The 21,332-nt window shown below is 43.2% G+C and overlaps 1 protein-coding gene and 2 long non-coding RNA genes across 5 annotated transcripts in view; 2 read left to right on the forward strand and 1 right to left on the reverse strand.

The window, feature by feature from the left end:
* NIPAL2 (NIPA like domain containing 2) overlaps positions 1-2,731 on the reverse strand; it is a 76,457-nt gene extending 73,726 nt beyond the window's left edge. For 2 of the 3 annotated variants that reach the window (XM_077846706.1, XM_077846705.1), the window contains exon 1: positions 2,574-2,710. Coding sequence is in view for 1 of the 3 variants with exons in the window: in XM_077846703.1 (XP_077702829.1) it covers positions 2,574-2,678 (105 nt within the window). In the remaining 2 variants the exon portion in view is untranslated. Of the gene's footprint in view, positions 1-2,573 lie in introns of all 3 variants that reach the window. The other variant, XM_077846703.1, reaches the window with a different exon arrangement.
* Positions 1,796-20,523, forward strand: LOC144283064 (uncharacterized). The gene is made up of 3 exons (XR_013351400.1): positions 1,796-2,051; positions 18,280-18,409; positions 20,047-20,523. It is a non-coding gene; the product is annotated as an uncharacterized LOC144283064 (long non-coding RNA).
* Positions 2,905-9,144, forward strand: LOC144283063 (uncharacterized). Its single transcript, XR_013351399.1, has 2 exons — positions 2,905-3,677; positions 8,851-9,144. It is a non-coding gene; the product is annotated as an uncharacterized LOC144283063 (long non-coding RNA).
* Positions 20,524-21,332: the final 809 nt, after the last annotated feature.

Raw genomic sequence — 21,332 nt, forward strand, 5'->3', positions numbered from 1 at the left:
TCCCTGATGGCCCCTGCGAAAAGCCACCTTGCTCTGAATTTCCATAGGACTTTATACCACTCACATGACACTTAAAACATACTGCCTTGTTTTGGAGTTACCTGCACAGCTCATTTCCCCAAGTACCCAATAACTCTTCTGGAAGGAAGGGTTTGAATCTGACGACCATGGTGAATATGTACACATGCTTTGTTCAAAGCAGGGGGCTCAATAACTATCTCAGAAACATTACCCTTTTATGCTGCAAACTTGTAGATCAAACATGAAGAAAATACTGTTAGAGAACCCCACTACATTTGTCTTTCATAGGCAGACTCTTGAGTGACAAAAAGGGGAAAAGACCTCACTTCTCTGGCTTCCCAAAACATTTTCTGCCCTATACTACTACTTCTACCCGCTTTGTGATTTCCTCCTCTAGAAGCCCTCACATCTTTGCTCCAGACAACACTGATTCTAAGAGACCACTGTTAAATATTCATCCATTATGTGAAAGTGTTGGTCTTTTCCTAGGAGTTAATTTATCAGTCTGGTGGTTATCACTTGGAAAGACACAGAGAGCTGGGCAACTGGTAAATAGATGCTGTCATCATCTAGTTCAGTTGTGACAAAACTGATTAAATCATAACTACCCAGGAACCAAGGTTGCTTTTGAGTGTGAGAGTCCTAAACTTGTGTCTCACGCTCCTGTTTTTCTGGAGCCACTCCCATTTTTAGTCATTTACTTTCAGCTGTGTCAAAAGAGAAAAGAAAAAAACCCCATTAGGCTTCATTTTATTTTTTTTATTGGCCTGGCCTACCCTAAAGGCACTCAATAAAAAATGTTTGCTGACTGAATTTCAAAAAATCAACTTTCACACTCTTGTCTTTTGTAAGATGGCCTAAATTTGTACAATAATGGGAAAGGTTGATGCAACCTGAACTCAAACTAGCTATAGTTTAGATGTCAACTGAGTCATTTCAGTTAGCATATCCTGGGCACACCATTTTAAACCTGATCAAATATATACAGTCAGAGGCATGTTAGCCTTGCAAACATCAAGTTAGATGTTCACATTTATGTCACGTGGTAATCTGTTTTGATGTTAGAGAGCCAAGACTATCTTGAATTCTAGTAAACATCAAGGACAACAGACTATTGGGGTTTCCATTATGAAAACAATGTTTTTTCCTGTTTTGGATGATGCCATTGTAGGTCATAACTACTAATTCTCTAATTTCTTTACCAAAAGAAGAAAGTTCATTCTTAAACCTTTACTAGGAGTGCTTCTAGCATAAGCATGTTAGAGCTTGTTTGTAATGTACATTAGCATAAGCATAATTTAACAGACTTCAAAGAGCTTCCCATAAAAAGCAATTCTTCTCTTTGTAATTCCTGTGAAAGAAGTGAAATAGGTTTCGCACAGTGACCAAGAGGCTCTGAGTCCCCTCATGTTTCCTTCTTTAGTACATTTTGGGATAGAACAGGCTTAAAGCAATACTCTCTGCTGCAAACTAATAAGGTGAACATGCTTATTTTGTCTTTCTGTAAATAATTTTCTGTTAAATTTCTGAACACAAAACTTTAATATTTTAGAAATTAACATCCGAAACACTGTTCAAGCGTCCTTTAAAGGAATTCTGGACCTCTAATCATTAGTTAAAACACGATTTGGACCGACAGTAACAAGTATGTTGTGATTACATTGTTGTGAAGTAGGAAGGCCCACAGATTCGTTAAAGAACAAGAATACAGTAACACACTTAGGAACACAGGCAGCAGCCTGGGACCCACTACATCAAGATCCCTTGCTCCCACTTAAAAGAATATGACTGCGGCCAGTGGAAGGCTCCTCGGAGTGTTTTTCTGATCTTTTTTTTATATATATATTTTATTTATTCACTCATAAGAGAGGGGCAGAGACACAGGCAGAGGGGGAAGCAGGCTCCACGCAGGGAGCCCGACGTGGGACTCGACCCGGGACCCCGCGGTCACGCCCTGGGCTGAAGGGGGCGCTAAGCCGCTGCGCCACCCGGGCTGCCCGCGTTTTTCTGGTCTTAAACCAAGACAGAAAGTAAGTGGGAAGCTCCGCTCCCCTTTGATTCCGTTCAGCGTATACTTCCAGCAGAAACCGGCATCGCTTAGGCGGACGAGGGTTCCCCAGAGGGCGCGTGAGGCAGGGGCCGGGGCCGGGGCCGGGGCCGGGGCCGGGGCCGGGGCAGGGGCAGGGGCAGGGGCCGGGGAGCGCCGAGCCGAGGCCGCAGCATCCGCGCGGGGGCGGGGGTCGGCGCCTGAGAACGCGGCGTCGTTCGTGTTCCACCGCAACGTGGCCAGGATGGAGGGGGCTGGGATGGGTGGCGGAGAGCCGTGGCCTTGCAGCCCTCGGGTCCTTCCGGGGAAGGCGGATTCGGGCTGGAGAGGCGGGGAGGCGCGGGCCCCGAGGCCCGGGAACGACCCGCGGAGGCCGGAGCCGCCCACCCGCGCGCCCCGCCCCAGGGCCTGGTGCCCCGAGAGGGAGGCCGGGCGGCCGCGCTCTCCGGCCCGGGCGAGCATCTTCCTGAGCGCCGGCGGCCAGCAAGAGGCGCCGCGGCCTTACCTGGTTCCCGAGGTACCACGCGCCCGACAGCGAGCCGTTGCCGGCGCCCGGCGACCAGTACGTGAAGTTCCGGGACAGCTCGTCCACCGCGGCCGACGCGGCCATGCGCCCGCTCCCTGGGCCCGCGCCGGCCCCCGCGCCCCCCGCCCCGCCGCGCCGCGCCCTCGAGGCCACTTCCTGCCCGGCGCCGGCCACCTGGCTCCCGCCCCCGCGCCGCAGGTGCGGCTCCGCCCCGCCCCGCCCCCCCGTCCCCCCCCGACGTCGCGGCGCGTCCGGGGGCCCCGCGGCCTGGGCTCGGTGCGCTCGCGGGCCTCGCCGCCCAGGCGCGTCCCCGCGTCCCCGCGTCCCCGCGTCCCCGCGTCCCCGCGTCCCCGCGTCCCCGCGCGCAGGGCTGCACCTGCCGGGGCCGCAGGGCGGTCGGTCAGGACGCACCCAAGCGGGCGGACGGCCCCGGACCCTGTTCCCGGCAGCTCCGGCTTCTGTCACTTTCAGGGTTTCTCAGTTGAACGTCCAAAGCTGTTTGCGATGGAAAAGTCACGAGTCCCCGAGAATATTGTAAGCAACACGAGAATAAAGGTCAGGTCCATGAAATCTCAATGCCAACGATCGATAGATCCTTAGTCACTATTCCTGCAATGAAGGAAAGAATCTCCTGTGTTAGCTGCACAACCCTAATCTTTCCTCCAGAATCGAGGTACTTTCAGATGAGACCAGAAGGAATTTCTGAAACCAGCTGCTGGATGTAAAAATTTAGAACGGGAGATAGTTGTTAATGGTCTTAACAAACTCTAACTAGATGTTTGATTTTGTGTGTAGTCATTCATTCAAATTCTACCGCCTTACTACAAATGATGTGTAAGGTATCCCTGACCTTTAGAATCCTGCGGTCCTATATTGTTGCCGGAAGCACCGGAACTTGGATTCTTTTGTTTAGACCATGCTGAGATTCTTCATACAGAATGTGTTCTGTCTGCCATGACTTCACTACAGGGGACCTTCAAGAAAAGAGAATTGCTGCCTAATGAAAACTGGGAGAAAGTTTTCAGTGTTTATTAGGGGAAGTATCCGAATGAGAGAAGGAAGTGAGAAAAATACCACTTTTAGGTAAATAACAAGTCATCACCTGGGAAGCTGTGTAGTTTCTTGCTTTAGCACCCAAAATGCTCAATGAACAATAGATATGGTAGCTAACTCTTCACAATTTTAAGAGGCTCATTTATTTCAAATAGATATCTGAAGGAAAAAGTGTCTTTTTTATATCTTCTATAATACCACATTAACTTATGTCGGTGACCTTATTAATGCTTCCTTCAGTTGAGTGCTTTAGGATACAAGTAACAGAATATCCTAGTAAAAGTGGCTTAGATAACAAGCATGTTGTCTCTGGAGGGAATTTGGTTCTGTGTGGCTCTATGATGTCATCACTTCCATCTTTCTGCTCTACCATTCCTGATACATCAGGCTTTTCCCTTTACATGGTGGCAGCTCCAGGCATTACATGCAAACATGACCACATGCAGGGGGAAAAAAAAGTGAGGCATTTCTTCGAATGCATCTTGTTTTGTTGTTGTTGTTGTTGTTGTTGTTGTTTTCAGAGAGGAAAACCTTTTTCAGGCTGCCCCAGCAGATTCCCCTTCAGGTCCCATCAGCCAGGACTGGGTCACAAGCCCATCCATGCTCTACCTGCAAGGGAGGCTGGGAAAGTGACTCGGGCATTTCCAACCTTCAGAATGGGAGGTGAGCTCTATCTGCAAGGAAGAAACCAGGATAGGGTGGGAGGGTACTACCAGCAGAGCCTGGCACAACCACTCCTCAATATATTCTATCAGCCAGATTGTAACTAGTCATACACTCTCTAACAAGCAAGATAATAAGTGGATCGTGTCACTTTCCTGTCTAAAATGCTACCAGACCTCACCATTGACACAATAAGTTCACACTTTTTAAGCTTGGCATATGAGACACTTTATGATCTGGCCCCCATGCTCTGCTACACACAAATCAGTCCCGTTTTATTTTTTAATTAAAAAAATCATTTTCCATTTCTTTGCATTTGTTTAAAAACCTGTAATTTTGGAGGAAGACAGCACTCGGTACAGAATAAGTATGATGTGTAGCCTGTGACATGCTGTTCTCCAGATTCCAAGATGCCACTGCAGTGACTGTGGCTCTCCTAATGTGTGGGGGTGGTTGGAACAAAGAATTCGTGACCAATGTTCCTTTCCACACAGTTCACAAGGAGGCGGCAGGAATGCTGTGTGAGCTATTTCGGTCCCAGCGGTGTAGGAGTCACTGGAGGCTGTTCAGGGCTTTGTGACGGATGGCCTCTACTTCTTGCGGGGTTTCTTCAGGGGATATCCTGTTCACTTTACAGGACACCAAAAACCCTTGATCTACTGGCTGTTTTTAGAGCTGAAATGGTGGAGGTCTGTTCTTCAGTTAATTCTAGGAGTTCTATTTTGGTGCCACATCATTTGAAGCTAAATCCTGACTCCATTGCAGATTTGCTGTATGATTTTGATCAAGTGGTTTAATTTCTCTGTGCTTTGCATTTATCCTCTGTAAAAGGGAGCTAATGAGTACTGCAACATAGAAAGTACTCAATAAGTTGTATCTTTTACTACTTATGGTGGGAGAGGGAAGAACTTTTTAAACAAACAGATATGCACAAAAAAATACAAACCACAGAGGATAAAGTTGATATACACAGTTGCAATAAAATTAAGAACTTTCATACATCAATAGACCAAAAATATAAAAAGATAAGTCACAAAGAGAGAACATTATTTGTTATGACATAAAATTGATGAAACTTCACATCCAGAATATGTAAATAACTCCTATAGGTCAATAAGAAAATGCCGGATAAACCAGTAGAAAAATGGGCAAAAACATAAACAGGCATGTTTCCTAAGAGAAAGTATAAATGGCTGATAAACATATACAATGCTTCCATGTCACCAATAATCGGAAAAATGCACATTTAAAAGCTCAATGAGAATCTATTAAAAAAAAAAAGAGAGAGAATCTATTTATACCTGCCTGGTTAGCAAAAAAAGTTGTTTTTTTAATTTATATTTTGTTTCAGTTTCTTTGGGCCACTATAACAAAATACTACAGACTGGATAGCTTATAAACAACAGAAATTCAATTGCTCACAGTTTTGAGGCTGGGAAGTCCAAGATCAAGGCACCAACCTGGTTACATTTAGGCCCCCTTCCTCGTTCACAACCGGCACCTTCTTATTTTTTTTTAATTTTTATTTATTTATGATAGTCACACAGAGAGAGAGAGAGAGGCAGAGACACAGGCAGAGGGAGAAGCAGGATCCATGTACCGTGAGCCCGACGTGGGACTCCATCCCAGGTCTCCAGGATTGCGCCCTGGGCCAAAGGCAGGCGCTAAACCGCTGCACCACCCAGGGATCCCACCTTCTTGTAGCCTTCTCATGTAGTAGAAGGGGCTAGAGATCTCTCTGGAGCCTCTTGTATAAGCCACTAATCCCATTCACGAAGGCCTCACCTACTAATATATCCACCTTTGGGGAGGTTTGGACTTAAAGAAGCAAGTCCACAAAAGGTTATAGACAATGTGATTCAAAAGCATGCAAAATCAGACAATACAGGGCAGCCCGGTGGCTCAGCGGTTTAGCGCCACTTTAGCTCAGGGCCTGATCCTGGAGACCCTGGATCGAGTCCCACATCGGCCTCCCTGCATGGAGCCTGCTTCTCCCTCTTCCTATGTCTCTGCCTCTCTCTTTCTCATGAATAAATAAATAATTAAAAAAAAATCAGACAATACACTGTACATCCATATGTAGGAAAACCTAAAGAAAAGCAAGGGGATGATAGACACAAAATTTGGCCAGTGGTTCAAAGGTATCGGCAGTGTTTTACTTACTAAACTGAGTGATGGACTATGACTACAGGCATTTATCTTATTATTATCATAATAGATACATTTATATCTTATAGGATGTAATTTTTATTTTATTTATTTATTCATGAGAGACAGAGAAGAGAAGCAGAGACACAGGCAAAGGGAGAAGCAGGCTCCATGGAGAGAGCCCGATGCGGGACTCGATCCCTGGTCTCCAGGATCACGCCCTGGGCCAAGGGCGGCACTAAACAGCTGAGCCACCCGGGCTGCCTGGATGTAATTTTTATAAGTGCGATATACTTTATAACTAATACAAAAGATGAATCAAGAATCAAATGCAAGATTTTCTGGTCAAAGTTTTCAAAAGTTCAAGGTCAGTTGACCTGGATTTAAGTTAAGTCTTCTGCTCCTTATCAGCTGTGTGGCTTGGGGCAAATTCTCTGAGATTCAATTTCCTAGTTCATAAAGTTGGGAATAATAATATTTTATTTCAAATATCGTTGTAAACATTCCATACTAGGTAATATAAGTAAAAAACATTTTATAGTTCAACTCAGTTCACCCAACATTTGGTGCCAGGAGCCAAAGGCACAGGGATGAATAAAGCATGGGCTTTTTTTGCCCAAGAACTGATACCAACGTGAGCAGACAGGCAGGTAACAGGTAGACTCAAGTTAACTTTAGCATGAGAGCTGGGAGACAACAAAGTGGTTATCCTCAGCTCAGTTTGGGAAGGCAAGTGCAACCTGAGGCTACCTAGAAAGGAGGGCCAAGTGTTCCAAATCCCGGAGGATGAGTTAGCCACTGCAGAAGGGAGGTGGGGGTGATCAGGGCATAAAACAAGGCCAGAAACAAGAAACAGTATAGTGGGCATGTTTCCAATTAGTCATGGCTGAGATGAGATTTACCCTGAGAATAAGGACAGAAGGACCAGCAGGGCCAGGACATATAAGATTTGTGTGCTGGGTTATTAAGGTTGGACTTGACTGTTAGTGAGAGCAGTTGAGTAAGTTTACATAAGGGAACAGCAGAACAGGATTGTTGCTTTACTTTTTTTTTTTTTTTTTTAAAGATTTTACTTATTTATTCATGACACACACACACACACACACACACACACACACACACAGGCAGAGGGAGAAGTAGGCTCCCTGTGGGGAGCCCGATGCGGGACTCGATCCTAAGACCTCAGGATCACACCTGAGCCAAAGGCAGACACTCAACCACTGAGCCACTCAGGCGCCCCAGGATTGTTGCTTTAAAAGATTCCCTACTGGAAGGGCAGTGATGGTTTAGGTGGAAAACACCAGAGAGGGAGAGTCAAGTTAAGAGCCTACAATGAGGATACATGACAAAGGTGAGAGAGAGCAGAGATCTCAGAAATGTTTCCAAGTAAAACCTGCACAACTGGTGGATGGAGCAGGGGAGGGAGAGAGAAGGTGGGGGTAAGGAGATATGAAGCAGGGGAGAGAGAGACAGAGATGAGAGAGAGTCTAAGATGTGTTCTAGTTGGGACTACTGGGTGCTAAGGCAGCATCACTTACCAACATGGGTACTAGGAAGGAAGATTCGGTTTAGGGAGAGAGGGTGAATTCAGTTGGAGTTGAAGACTCAATCGAATTTGAGGAGCTTGTGGGGCATCTAAGCAGAAAAGGAGGTGCACGATTATCTTAAGATGCAGGGGTGAAGTCCGGGGCCAGGGAGATTTAGGTGGATGAGGCTGGCCAGGGAAAGCACATGGCCCCCATCATTTGGAGTAGGACCAGGCAAACTTTTTCTATAAAAGGCCAGATAGTAAATATTTTAGGATTTGTGGACCATATGGTCTCCTACCATAACTATTCAACTCTGCTGTTACAGTGCAGAAGCAGCTACAGACAGTATGTAAATTAGTGTGTGGCTGTGATCCAATAAAGCTTTATTTACAAAAACAGGTGGCTGGCACAAACTATAGTTTGCTGACCCCTTTCCTAGAGAGAGGAGAGCTGAGTGCAGAATATAAGGCCAACAAGGACCACTCGAGAGGTAAAAGAATACATTGGCTAGGCCTCTTGGCACATGAGTGAAAGGATCCCAAACCAAAAGAAAATTCAATGACTCATAATTAATACCTGGGAAGGCAGGGATGGAGCTAGACCACTAGATCCAGGAACCTGATTTCTGGGTATGGTCTTCATCCTCAGGTCAGCTTCACATGGTGGGGGCATGGCCACAGCCTCTCCTGGTGTCCATCCTTAGAGCCTGGGTTCAGAAAGGTAAAGGAAGTGGACAGATTGGTTATTGTTCCCATTTCTTCATGCCCTCCCTCCCATGGAGGGATATATCTATTATCCACCCCTAACTCTTCACCTCTCTCCTCCCCCGCCAATTGCCAAATGACTGTAATTCCTCCCACTAGAGGCAGCATCTCTGTGATACTGGGTTTGGCCACATGGCTTGCTCTGGAAATGTGGATAGTGACAACAAAGTGACAGTTCTGAGCCAAGACCTTGAGAGATAGCTCACATTTCTGCTTGCCCGGTATTTCTGTGCTCTATCTTGAGAAGAGGAGGCCTTAAGTAGCCATTGGTCCACAGAGAACGAAGACACCTGTGAAGCCCACCTGAAGTCAATCCTTACCACATCTGGCCTATAGACTCACAGACGAGAAAATAAATATTGGTTCTTATAAGCCAACAAGATTTTGAGAATATTTGTTATACAGCAACACTGATTGATTAGGGTGTGCCCAACCAGCTTCATTTAGAAAATCCTGGTGAAAAACAGGCCTGATTTGGGACATGTAACCCATCTTGGGACCAACCACTGAGGGCAGAGAGATGTGGATCCTGGTCTCACTCTTCTTTAGGGAGGTGGGGGCAGTTACCAAGGTGAGGAGAGGCGGGCTGAGCAGACAAAAGCAGTAGCCAGTGCTGAGAAGTCAGGCAGGACAGAGTAGCCAAAACCAGGATGTGTAGATGGCTGCGAGGACACAGAGATGATACATGAGAAGTGTTTGTGCCCTTTGCAAAGTCACGAGTGATCCTTGCCTGAGCAATTTCAGTTGAGTGTTGGGGGCACCAGCCAGATGATAGTTGGTGATTATATTTAAATAAATTCTAATTCACGATAGGAGTGTTAGCTCTTCCTGAGAAGGACTTTAGATAAAGGAGCAGGTTAGGAGTCCATGAGGAGGGGTCAGAGTTTCATTGATTTGTGCGGCATTTTGAAGCCATGGGAGGCCTCCGGGGAAAGGGAATGTCGGGATCATCCACACTAGAGGGACGTGATTCTCGAAGTGGGAAATACAGCCCTCAAGGGTAGAACCAGATAAAAAGGGGAGCCCAGTTCTGGTGTGACCCTCAGGGCCTGCAGCAGCAGAATTGGATCTTTGGGAACCAGACGTTGAAGGCAGAATCAAAGGGACATGAAAATTAAAATAGCAGGGTTTGGTGAGGGATCGCAAGGGAGGTGGGAGAAGCCAAGGGAGGAGAGAACTGGTAAGAGTGTCTGGTCTCAGGCCTGGAGAAGCAGTAACAGAGCCAGCCCATAACACAAGTATCCAATTGGCAAGATGGTAATCTAGTGCCCCCCGCCCCCCGGGACTCTGACCTTGCCTTAACTTCTTTCAGGCCTCTTTCCTTAGCCTCTGTCCTCCTTCTACACCCTGTCCCGCCTGCCTTTACTGATGACTATGTAGGACTTCCTAAGGCTGTGTCCCACCCAGGCTAGTCCTCCCCAGACAGTCCCCCAATATCATTTCCTCTGCCTCCTCTTAAATTGTACTGTTTGTGTCTCATTCCTTTGCTCTTCACTCTCAAGGAGGCATCTGGGAATGGATCCAGGCCAAGATATTAACGTAATAGATCTTCTTCTGTGGTTATTTGCTTTCTAAATGGACTCTCCTGGTAACATGATGTCTTAACCCAAAGGAATATTTCTGTCGAAGGAGTAACAATGTGGCAGATGGAGGTGGGGTGTGCAAAATTGCCTCTCAAATCTTACAGCATAAGTTTGCCACTGATGAGGCTTGTCCTGAACTGGGGGAGGCATTGAGGAAAGTCAAAGAGCCCTAATTTTAGAAATAAAATACTTGAGGCACCTGGGTGGCTCAGTAGTTGAGCACCTGCCTTTGGCTCAGGTCCTGATCCTGGGGTCCTGGGATGGAGTCCCCACATCAGGCTCCCAACAGGGACCCTGCTTCTCCCTCTGCCTGCGTCTCTGCCTTTCTCTGTGTCTCTCATGAATAAATTAAAAAAATCTTTTTTAGGAAAAGAAATAGAGTACTTAATTTTAGGCAACAAGACAACAGATTTTTAGAAGTAATTCCTAAATTAAATGTGGAAAATATAGGATTAGGCAAGTGGCCACAAGTTCAAGGTCAAGACGCAGTTACTCATAGCCTGGTGTATTACCTTTTTCTTCCAGTTCCAATCTTCCATGCTTACATTTGTTATTTCACTTGATCCTCACAAAAGCTCTGTGAAGTAGGTGAGGCATTTGTGTTTCTTAAAAGCACTTAAAAATTTTGTCTTTTGGGATCCCTGGGTGGCGCAGCGGTTTGGCGCCTGCCTTTGGCCCAGGGCGCGATCCTGGAGACCCGGGATCGAATCCCACATCGGGCTCCCTGCATGGAGCCTGCTTCTCCCTCTGCCTATGTCTCTGCCTCTCTCTCTCTCTGTGTGTGACTATCATGAATAAATAAATAAAATCTTTAAAAAAAAATTTTTTTGTCTTTTTACAAAGCAAAATAAAAAAATTCAGTTTAGAGAAGCTAACATCCTCATCTAAGGTTCACTCTGGTTTGTGGTGGAGTCAGGACTTCTGCTGCTCAGTTAAGAAGGCCAGCTATGTGGGTGAATTAGTCAAGGTTCTTCAGAGAGAAAGAATCAACAGAGATGTAGATAAATGGATACAGATATGGCTACAGATCCATGTGATGATGAAGACTGAGAAGTCCCAAGATCCAGGAGAGCTGAGGTAGAAGTTCTAGTCTAAAAGTCAGAAGGCCTGAGACCCAAGAAGAGTCAGTTTTTCAGTTTGAGATTGAAAGCAGGAAAAGACTCGCATTCCAGCTCATCAGTCAGGCAGAAGACATTCCCTCTTGCTCAGTCTTTTATTTTATGCAGATCTTTATCTGAGTGGAAGAGGCCTCCACGTTAGGGAGGGCAATCTGCTTTACTCAGTCTACTGATGCCAATGCTAATCTTGTCCAGAAACACTCTTCTGGAAACACCCAGAACAGTGTTTGACCCAATAGTCTGTGTTCCCCATGGCCTCATCAAGTCGGCATATAAAACTATCACAGTGAGCGCCTCAAATTGGGAAATAAAAAGACAGTCCTGTATTGCATTGAATACCCCTGATATGGCCTATGGAACCAGGTGTGACAAATGTGCAGGCAGAGGTTTCATGGCCATAAATTTGATTATTTGTACCATTTTTCTTTGGCCTGGAGTTTGGTTTCTATAGTCATCCAATTTGTCCTGTAGGTTTTCTGTGACCACTTTACTTGAACAGGATTCACCTTCTATCTTTCTCCCCTCTCCTTCTCCTACATCATCTTTATTGTCATACTGTCATTAGCAGCACCCAAGGTTCACTGAGTGTCTTCTGCTCTCATGGCTCTATACCAGGAAGGAATTCAGAATTCACAGGGGAATCTATATCTGTCCCTTGCTTTGAGTGGCTTCATCACAGTCTAGGAGACAGAAGATAGAGAGATAAATGTAAACCAACTACAAACTACCTAAGTGCTAAGTGCAGGAGGGTATTCATCTTAAGATTGCACAGAAAGGAATGATTAGTGGGCTGAGTGTGGTCTGGAAAAGCTTCAAGGTGTCTGTGACATTGGGCCTCAGGGAAGAGCACATCCAAAATGAGACCACCAGGAACAGAGACCCCCCCCCCCCCCCCCCCGCCCCATGACAGTGGAAAGTGTGAGTGTGTGCAGGGACAGACAGTGAGTCGAGGCTTGGTGGGCTTCTGAGCCATTGAACAGCTTGATGCTTGGAGAGCAGCATCTAGGAACAGCTTTAGGTCCAGGTTGCTAACTAAAATTTTTTCCAGTGTGAGTGAGATTTTCCAGGATCAGCATGGAGAGTCATCTGCCTTTCCTGGAGGCATCTCCTCCTCAGCACAATTTCCTAAACCTGTCTGGCCAGTCAGGTATCACTGCTGCTCTACCAAGTTATGTACAAAGCCTGGATCTGCCCATGATTAAAGAGGGGGGAAAAGCACTGAAAGAAAAAACCTCTACCCGTTTTCAAGTGCATGGTGAATGCTGTTTTATATGGTTTGTCCTGTTTGTCTGGGTCCCTAGCCCTAATGAGCTGTAGATTATGGAGCAAGCAGGGACTGGTCTGGCAGTTCTCTCCCAGGCCCAGGCACACTGTTGTGCTCTGCTGGCTTTGGGGGCAGCACAGAAACTGTGTGCAGTGAGACTATACACTTTGCCTCCGACAGCCAGTAGGGCAGCAGCTCTCCTTCCTCCTCCCAAATTCTCTAGACTCTCCTTGGTCCTCTGGAGGCTGTGTAGGCCCTGGAGAGTCAAACATTTCGAGAGATCACCTGTATTCCAGTCCTGCTCTTCCACGAACCAGCTGCATGGCCTTAGCAAATCCCTTTACCTCCCTGGGCCTCATTTTCTCATCTGTAAAAGGAGAGTGTGGGCTAGATGACTATGCAGAATGTGTTAACTGTGTCTTCTTTGAATTATATCAGACAGTGTTTTTCTCCCCTGGCTACTTAGGGGAGGAGAGGGGAGCTCTAGAAGGTACAAGTTCCTCTCCCTAAAACGTCATAAGATAGTCTCTAATCAAAGAGGGTTGGCTTTTACCTATCACACACACTTTTTCTTAGAATATTTATGTATTTATTTGAGAGAAAGAGAGAGAGAATGGGAGGAGGGATAGAGGGAGAGAGAGAGAATCTCCCGCAGACTCCCCACTGAGCGCAGAGCCCCACGCAGGGCTTGATTCCAGGACCCTGAGATCATGACCTGAGCCTAAATCATGAGTCATACGTTCAAACTACCAAGCCACCCAGATGCACCTACCAGATATATATTTTTTGATATCTTTAATGGGCATTTTAGAGAGATGGAATATTTAGAGAACTTTAAACATAGGAGAACTAAGAGTCAAATAATCCCATGATTTAGAAGCTGTATGATCTCAAACCAGTTACTTCACTTTCCTGGGACTCCATTTCCTCACTTATAAAATGAGAATAATAGTAATAATAATAATAGTAATAATAACAACAAGAACCACACTCCTTAGGGTAACTATGAAGATTAAATATGTGAGTCTTAAGTCCTCAGGACAGTGTGTACACATAGGAAATATCCACAAGCCAGAGCCATAGTGTGTCTGTCAGCTGTGGATCAGTGAGGAAATGACGTGTAGTATTGTAGTGGTTGGCAGGAGGACCCTGGATGAAGGAAGATCTGAGTCTCAATCTGGGCTTTGGGCCAACCAGCTGTGTGCCTTGGGCAAATTATTCTACTTCCTCAAGCCTCAGTTTCTTCTCTTTATGGGGAATTGTGATACTTCCTGCTCTGTAGAATTATGAGTGGAAGCAAGAAAGAGATGCTCGTAAGCCATTCTGCTTTTACAAGACCTGGTTTAGTCTTCAGGCTTTCAGGCCTATTCCAGGCCTTCACAACTCTACCCAGGAGGACCTTTGGAGATGTGAAGACCTCCTCTTTACTCTAGAGTGGCGCTGTTGAAAAGAAATATAATGTAAGCCAATACAGCATTTAAAAAGTCTTAGTAGCCTTGTTTTAAAAAAATTTTTTTAAAAAGTAAGTGAAATACATTTTAATAATGTACTTTATTTAACCCACTAAAATCCAAAATGTTATCATTTCAACACACAATCAAAATAAAAATTATTTAATATTTTTTTGTACCAAGTTGGAAACCTGGTATGTATTTTATCCTTGCTGCATAGCTCAATCCAGACAGCTTAATTCAAGTGCTCAATAGCCTTATGTGTCTAGGCCCCTAAATTGGAAGCCATGCCTCAAGCCTAAGAAAGCAAGATCAAGCCTCTCCTTCCACACACTCTCAAGCCCACCTCTTAGTTCCACTTCCTGTCTGGGGACCCACTGATTTCACAGGTGGGTGCCCTAGGAAAAGGCTTTGGGATTCGTAGAAGATACACCCACCACCCACATGGGTGTGCTCTGACCTTCCATGTCTCACTAGAAAAGCCACATCAGAATACGAGATCATAAGTTCAACACCCATTCCATGAGATACACTTAAACAACAGGGAATTGATTTTTCAAAGCACTTCCAAGCTTGTTATTTGAAATATCACTATCATCAGCCATCAATTATCATTTTCTTTTTTCAGTCATGCCTTTGGAGAATTTTATCCACTGCCATCTGGCTTATATTTAACCCTCTCTGGTAATTAATTTGTATATTCAACTTCATGAGTGCCTACTATGTGTAGTGGACTTGAGAATGTAGTAATGAGCAGAAAGTGTGCAGTGCCTGTGCTTGGGAATGTTAAACTTGAGTTGGATGGGAGGGAAGTAAGCAGGGTCTTATAACAATGGTATAAGGGGGGTTATAAATACTGAGTACTCGGGAAGCTCATAGGAGGGCAACTAACCTAACACAGTAGTGTGTGTGTATGTGTGTGTGTGTGTGTAGGGGGGCAATCAGGGAAGAAATGTCTAAAGTAAAGTCTGAACTTTGAGTTGAAATTGGAGTATGGGGTTGTTGGGTGTGGAGCTGGAAAAAGAAAGAGAACATTCCAGGTAAAGAGAGAGCAATCACATATTCCGGAAGGTTCAGAGTAGGGGGCCTGCAAATCACACCCTCCCACTGGAGTCCAGGAGGAGTACATTTGTGGTGTGGGTAGATGTAGGGGAGGCAGGGGATTAACCATGGTTAATACTTAGGGCTTTATTTAAATTCTATGGTAAAGTAAAAAAAAATTCTATGGTAAAGATCCTGGGAACATCAGTTCTGGTTCTGATTTCTTGCTTGCTGTTTACAAGGTATCTCCATGTTCCACTTAAATTCAGCATGCTCCAAATCACTCATCACTTCCACTCCTCTGCTAAATATTCCACATGGGTTCTCTCTTCTAATTTTTCTGTTTCTCATAATGAGATCAGCATAATTCCAGTCTCTTACTGCAGCGAAGACATCTTTCATCCCTTCTCTATCTTCACTCCTGTACCCAAGCCATTACTAAATCTCACTAATTTTTTGACTGAATAGCTGAAGGCCTTTGTTTCAAGCAGTTTCTGGCTTCCTTGAAGATAATTCATCACTTATTTTTCTATAATAGCTTTAAATTTTCAGCAGGGCAATCCAAACTCCAAGTGGTATAACTTGTACTCCTTTGAGATATTGTTTTGGAACAAACCAGCAGTTTTGAAAATCACATCAGATTATAAAGTAGGAAAATAATTCCAGCAGTCCAGAAAAGTTCCAAGTAATTTTTATTGGAAAAAAAGTTTTATTTATTTTTTTATTCTAATGTCTTCTTATATCTTAAAAAAAAAAAATCAACCTTCCTCCTGAGATTGTAAGGTCATGTTACTGGCGTAGAGAATCCATAAGCAGGGATTTTGTCCAATTGTGTCCCTCTCTTTCTACATAAGCCTTTTCCTGGATACATTACCTGCATGTTCACTCACCCTAAAAAAATGTTCAACACTGTTTAAACTTGCCCTTGATTACCAAGTATCTTACTTCATATTGGCTCAACAATTCATTATAACCACACCCTGTACTGGACATGGAAAATTTAAAACACAAGAACCAGACTGCATTTTGTGTCTCATGAATAAATGAGAAGAGAAATGATAATTTCCCCCAGTTGCATTTTGTCATGTTTTAAGCAAAATGTCCACAGACTGGAAATTTCATTTGAATCAGTAAGTATTTAGTGAGATTTAAGGATTGTGTTCAGCATGAAACTACTTGTTAGAGGTACAATAACCACATTTTGTACACTTAAAAATGAGGATGCTAGTGTGACAATGGGACAGAGTTTTGAAATCAGTACACTCCCAGAAAATTTTTTAAATATTTTTTTTCAATTTTTATTTATTTATGATAGTCACAGAGAGAGAGAGAGAGAGGCAGAGACACAGGCAGAGGGAGAAGCAGGCTCCATGCACCGGGAGCCCGACGTGGGATTCGATCCCGGGTCTCCAGGATCGCGCCCTGGGCCAAAGGCAGGCGCCAAACCGCTGCGCCACCCAGGGATCCCCACTCCCAGAAAATTTGTGTTGAATGATTCCCATAGTTAAAGGAAATGCAATATAAACACTGTCACTCAAGTTTATAATTTTATTGAAAACACAAGTACTTGGCCAATGAGTAGTGAACATCCAATACAGGAGGTACTTTATTAGCTGGTAAAGTCACAAAGGTGAAAAATACAGACAGTTGCCTTAAATGCTTTCTGAAAACATTGTGAGGCTAATTTTATGTGTCAATTTGGCTAGGCTACGGTGCCTAGCTGTTTGGTCAAACACTAGTCTAGATGTTGCTGTGAAGGTATTTTTTAGATGCAATTAACATTTACATCAGTAGACTTTGAGTAGAGTATCCTCCATAATGTGGATGGGTGTCTCACCAGAACAGTTGGAGGCCTTAAGAGCAAAGATTGAAATTTTCCCCAAGAAAGAGAAATTCTGCTTTCGGACTCAAGACTGCCAATATTGGCTCTTGTTGGAATTTTCAACCTGCCCGCCTACCCTGCAGATTTTGGATTTACTGCTTTCCACAATCGTGTGAGCCAATTCCTTAAATAAGTCTATCTCTCCTCTCTGTACACACACACACACATACACACACACACACACACACACACACACACAAACACATCCTGTTGGTTCTGTTTCTCTGGAGAAATCTATATAGCTTTCATAAGAATTGTCATTTATCTCCCATTCCTGAGCTAATCTATACATTTTTAAGCAAAATTGTATAATATCTTTTTTTCCCCACAAATGGTAACATCCCACTTCACAAATATGTCTTCTAGCAATGTTTTTAAACATATGGCATCGACTTTTAAGGCCCAACTTGCTGTTAAAGAGAAAATTTAGAAGCTAAAGTGGGATTACCAGATAGAACAAAGTTGCCTAATTTCAAGTGGGATGAGAAATGAGGGAATGTAGAGAAGCTGGAAGAAACCTCTGAAGTGTTCAAGTCAAGGAGGTGACAGAAATGAAGGCACAGAGAAGGCAGCTTTGGCCTCTGCTGACAAAATTTGGAGGAAGAAAAGTGCGCAGATGATTGGACCTATGCCTCTAAGTATCCTTACAGTGGAAAAATATGCTGTGAGAAGAAACAACAGTAGAGCAAAACTGGTCAGAGAAATTGGGATAATGACCAAAACTGCCTGGAGGAAAGAAAGGAGCAAAGAATGTCATTTAAGATCTAGAACTGTGAGTTCAGCACTAGATTAATGTTTGGGGGTTCTGGGGTTTCTATGAAGTGTTCCAGTGGAAAATGGTACAGGATGATCTGCTCTAAAAGGAAATGTGGGCACTCTGTAGCAAGAGAATTCTGGATGGGATAAGTGATAGCTGATTTCCACATCTGATTTAAGCACATAGCAGGCCCGTTTCTCTGAACTGGCAATAGAAAACACTTGGAAGGGAGAAATCTTATGAATAATTAGACATAATTAGGTTGTCAGCTCATATATCATTATGCTTTGCCTCTCAGGGATGTTTTGCAGATTAATTAGTTAATGTTTGTAAAATAAGCTCCAAGTGCCATGTATCATTGGCATAGAATTTGATTTTCAGTATGATGAATGTAATTAAGTCATGTTGATTTCATACAAACTTTCATTGCAGGATAATGTCTGTTCTGGAGTGTTCTGGAGACATTGGAGCATGGGTTCTTCTACTGGCATTTTATCAAGAAAGCTCTTGATGTTCAGAACACTGTGACAGGCATTTGCATCATGTGTGATACACAGCTCAGGTAAGATGAGGAATTTAAAATGTCAGATTAGAATTGTGGCTTCTACTAATGAATAAAGGTTATGTTTTTATATGATACCCAGCTTGATAACATAGTAATTAAAATTAAGATTAGCAGGAGAGAGAACATTAAGGATTTTATTGGGAGCCCTTACCTATTAAATGACATGTACATTAAATATTCTCCAGTTAGGAAACTCATTTTTAAAATCTAGAAATGGCTTTAAATCCATACCTGTTAACAAGCTGGTCATAGATAGTATAATTGATTATTGACTCAGAAGCTCAAATATGAATATTTTTGAATTTAGTGATTTTTGAAAGAGGCATCAAATAAGATCCAGGATAGTGGTTTTCAAACATTTTGGTCTCAGAGTCCTTTCTACTCTTAAAAATCACTGAGGACTCCAGAGAGAGCTCTGTTTATATGTGTCACATTTACCAGTGTTTATTGTATTTAGATATTAAAACTGGGGAAAACTTTAAATTTATTCTATTCATCGAAAATAATAGCCCATTGGGGACCCCTGGGTGGCTCGGCGGTTTGGCGCCTGCCTTTGGCCTAGGGCACGATCCTGGAGTCCCGGGATCGAGTCCCACGTCGGGCTCTCGGCATGGAGCCTGCTTCTCCCTCCTCCTGTGTCTCTGCCTCTCTCTCCCTCTCTCTCTATGTCTATCATAAATAAATAAATAAATAAATAAATAAATAAATAAATAAATCTTTAAAAAAAAGAAAATAATAGCCCATTACATAATAACATAATAAGAAACTTCTAATGAGAAGAGGTGAGAAGAGTAGCACTGTTTTACATTTTTATAAATCTCTTTAATGTCTAGCTTAATGGAAAACAGCTGTAGTCCATATCTGCTTCTGTATCCAATCTGATGTGAGACATCTTTTTGGTTGAAGGAGGTGAAGAAAATTTGGCCTCACATGAATATGTAACTGGAAGAAGAAGTATTTTAAGAACCCTTTTTAGATAATTGGATATTCTCTTTTAATTTGATGCCAGAACTCTCAGCAAGTGATGGTGTCTTAAAGATTAGTTTCTTAAAAATTGGTGGATTTTAAAACCATATCAGTGACTTTTTGTATCCCATCACTTTAAAATCCAATGATCTATCTTGTACTTGTATCATGCATTGGTTGTTTGGAAAGTAGTGGTTCACTGAGTGATCCAGATCTTCCAAACGTTCCAAACATTTCATTATACAGTGTCAAAGTTCACTTTTGTCATATGACCACTGATTTCATTCTAAAATTCTTTAAGTATTGGTATACCATCAAATTTTCTAAAATTTTCATTTTTGCTATAAAGCTGGAATTGTATTATTGGCAATACATTCTTTCAGTTGTTTTCCTTGAAGTGATAGTCTCACTTTGTTCATTTTAGAGACAATGTTTGCCAAATACCAACATATGAATAAGCATAGTTTTTTCAAGTAAAAATGCTATTCCATTGAAAAGCAGCTAGTTCAGCTCACTGCACAAATGATTTTCCTTGAGACAACCATCATAACTGGTATGCATCCAGGTCTTTATGACAACTTCCTACAATATTCACACAGAATATTAAATCGATATGTGCTCAAGGGTAAACATTTAAGAAACTGAATACTTTTTACTGCTTCATTAAGGTCACTGTTCAGTGAAATTGGCCTTTGAAGGAAACCCTGCATGGCAGAGCCATATACACTACAATTTGGTGCCACTGCCACCACTGGTACCAGTGCCCCAGCAGTTTCCGCCATCTTGACTCTGCTCCACCAGTGCAAATATCAGCACACTGAAAATGCAGGTAATGTCCAAGTCTTACAATAAAATAGTTTTGAACTTGTAGACTCTCTGAAAGGGTCTCAGGGACCTCCAGGGGTTCATGGATGGCACTTTGAGAATCACAGGTATAAGAATGCACTAAAGGTGTTGCTGAGGAGAAAGGTAGGGTATCTTTTTAAAGCGGTGATTTCAGGAATAGCTAGGATGATGGAAGGCAGTGTAATCTGATGGAATTGGCTGCTATTGTTTTTAAGCAGCAGAAAGCATATTATATTGCCCTAAATTTTTAAAAACTTTTTGACTGTAACACACAAGAAGATATACCTTTACATTGTAACCTAGTGCATGCATATATGCAAATATATTTACTGAAATAAAAGTTTTATGAAATAATACCGTTGCAATTTGTGATGCATCCTAACGATTTTGTTACTGTGTTTCATATTTTTAGAAAAATGTTAATCTGATTTCACTCACCAAGAAACAAAACAGATGAACATATGGGAAGGGGGAAAAAGGAGAGAGAGAGAGAAAGAAACAAACCATATGAGACTCTTAGGGATAGAGAAAAAAACTGAGTGATACATAAGTGATGGGTATTAAGGAGGGCACTAGTGATGAGCACTGGGTGTTGTATGTAAGTGATGAATCACTGAATTCTACTCCAGAAACCAATATTGCACTGTATTTTAACTAGCTAGAATTTAAATTTTAAAAAATTTTAAGGGTAAAAATTAAATTAAAATTTTTTGTTTATTTTTTTAAAGATTTTATTTATTTATTCATGATAGACACACACACACACACACACACACACACACACACACAGAAAGGCAGAGGCACAGGCAGAGGGAGAAGCAGGCTCCACACAGGGAGCCCGTCTCAGGATCTGATCCCGGGACCCCAGGATCATGCTCTGGGCCAAAGGCAGGTGCCAAACTGCTGAGTCACCCAAGGATCCCCTAAAAATTTTTTAAAACATTGATCATACCCTACTAAATTGGTTTCACAACTCACTCATGGGTTAGAAACCACAGTTGACAAAAGTCTGTTTTAAATAAAGATGCTTTAATTATAAATTCTCTTCAGGACTGACTACCTTTGGTTGGAGACTAAATGAACCCAGGAGTTTTTAATGGTTGGTTAT

The sequence above is a fragment of the Canis aureus genome, chromosome 14, assembly GCF_053574225.1.
Source record: "Canis aureus isolate CA01 chromosome 14, VMU_Caureus_v.1.0, whole genome shotgun sequence".
Taxonomy (NCBI): Eukaryota; Metazoa; Chordata; class Mammalia; order Carnivora; family Canidae; genus Canis; species Canis aureus.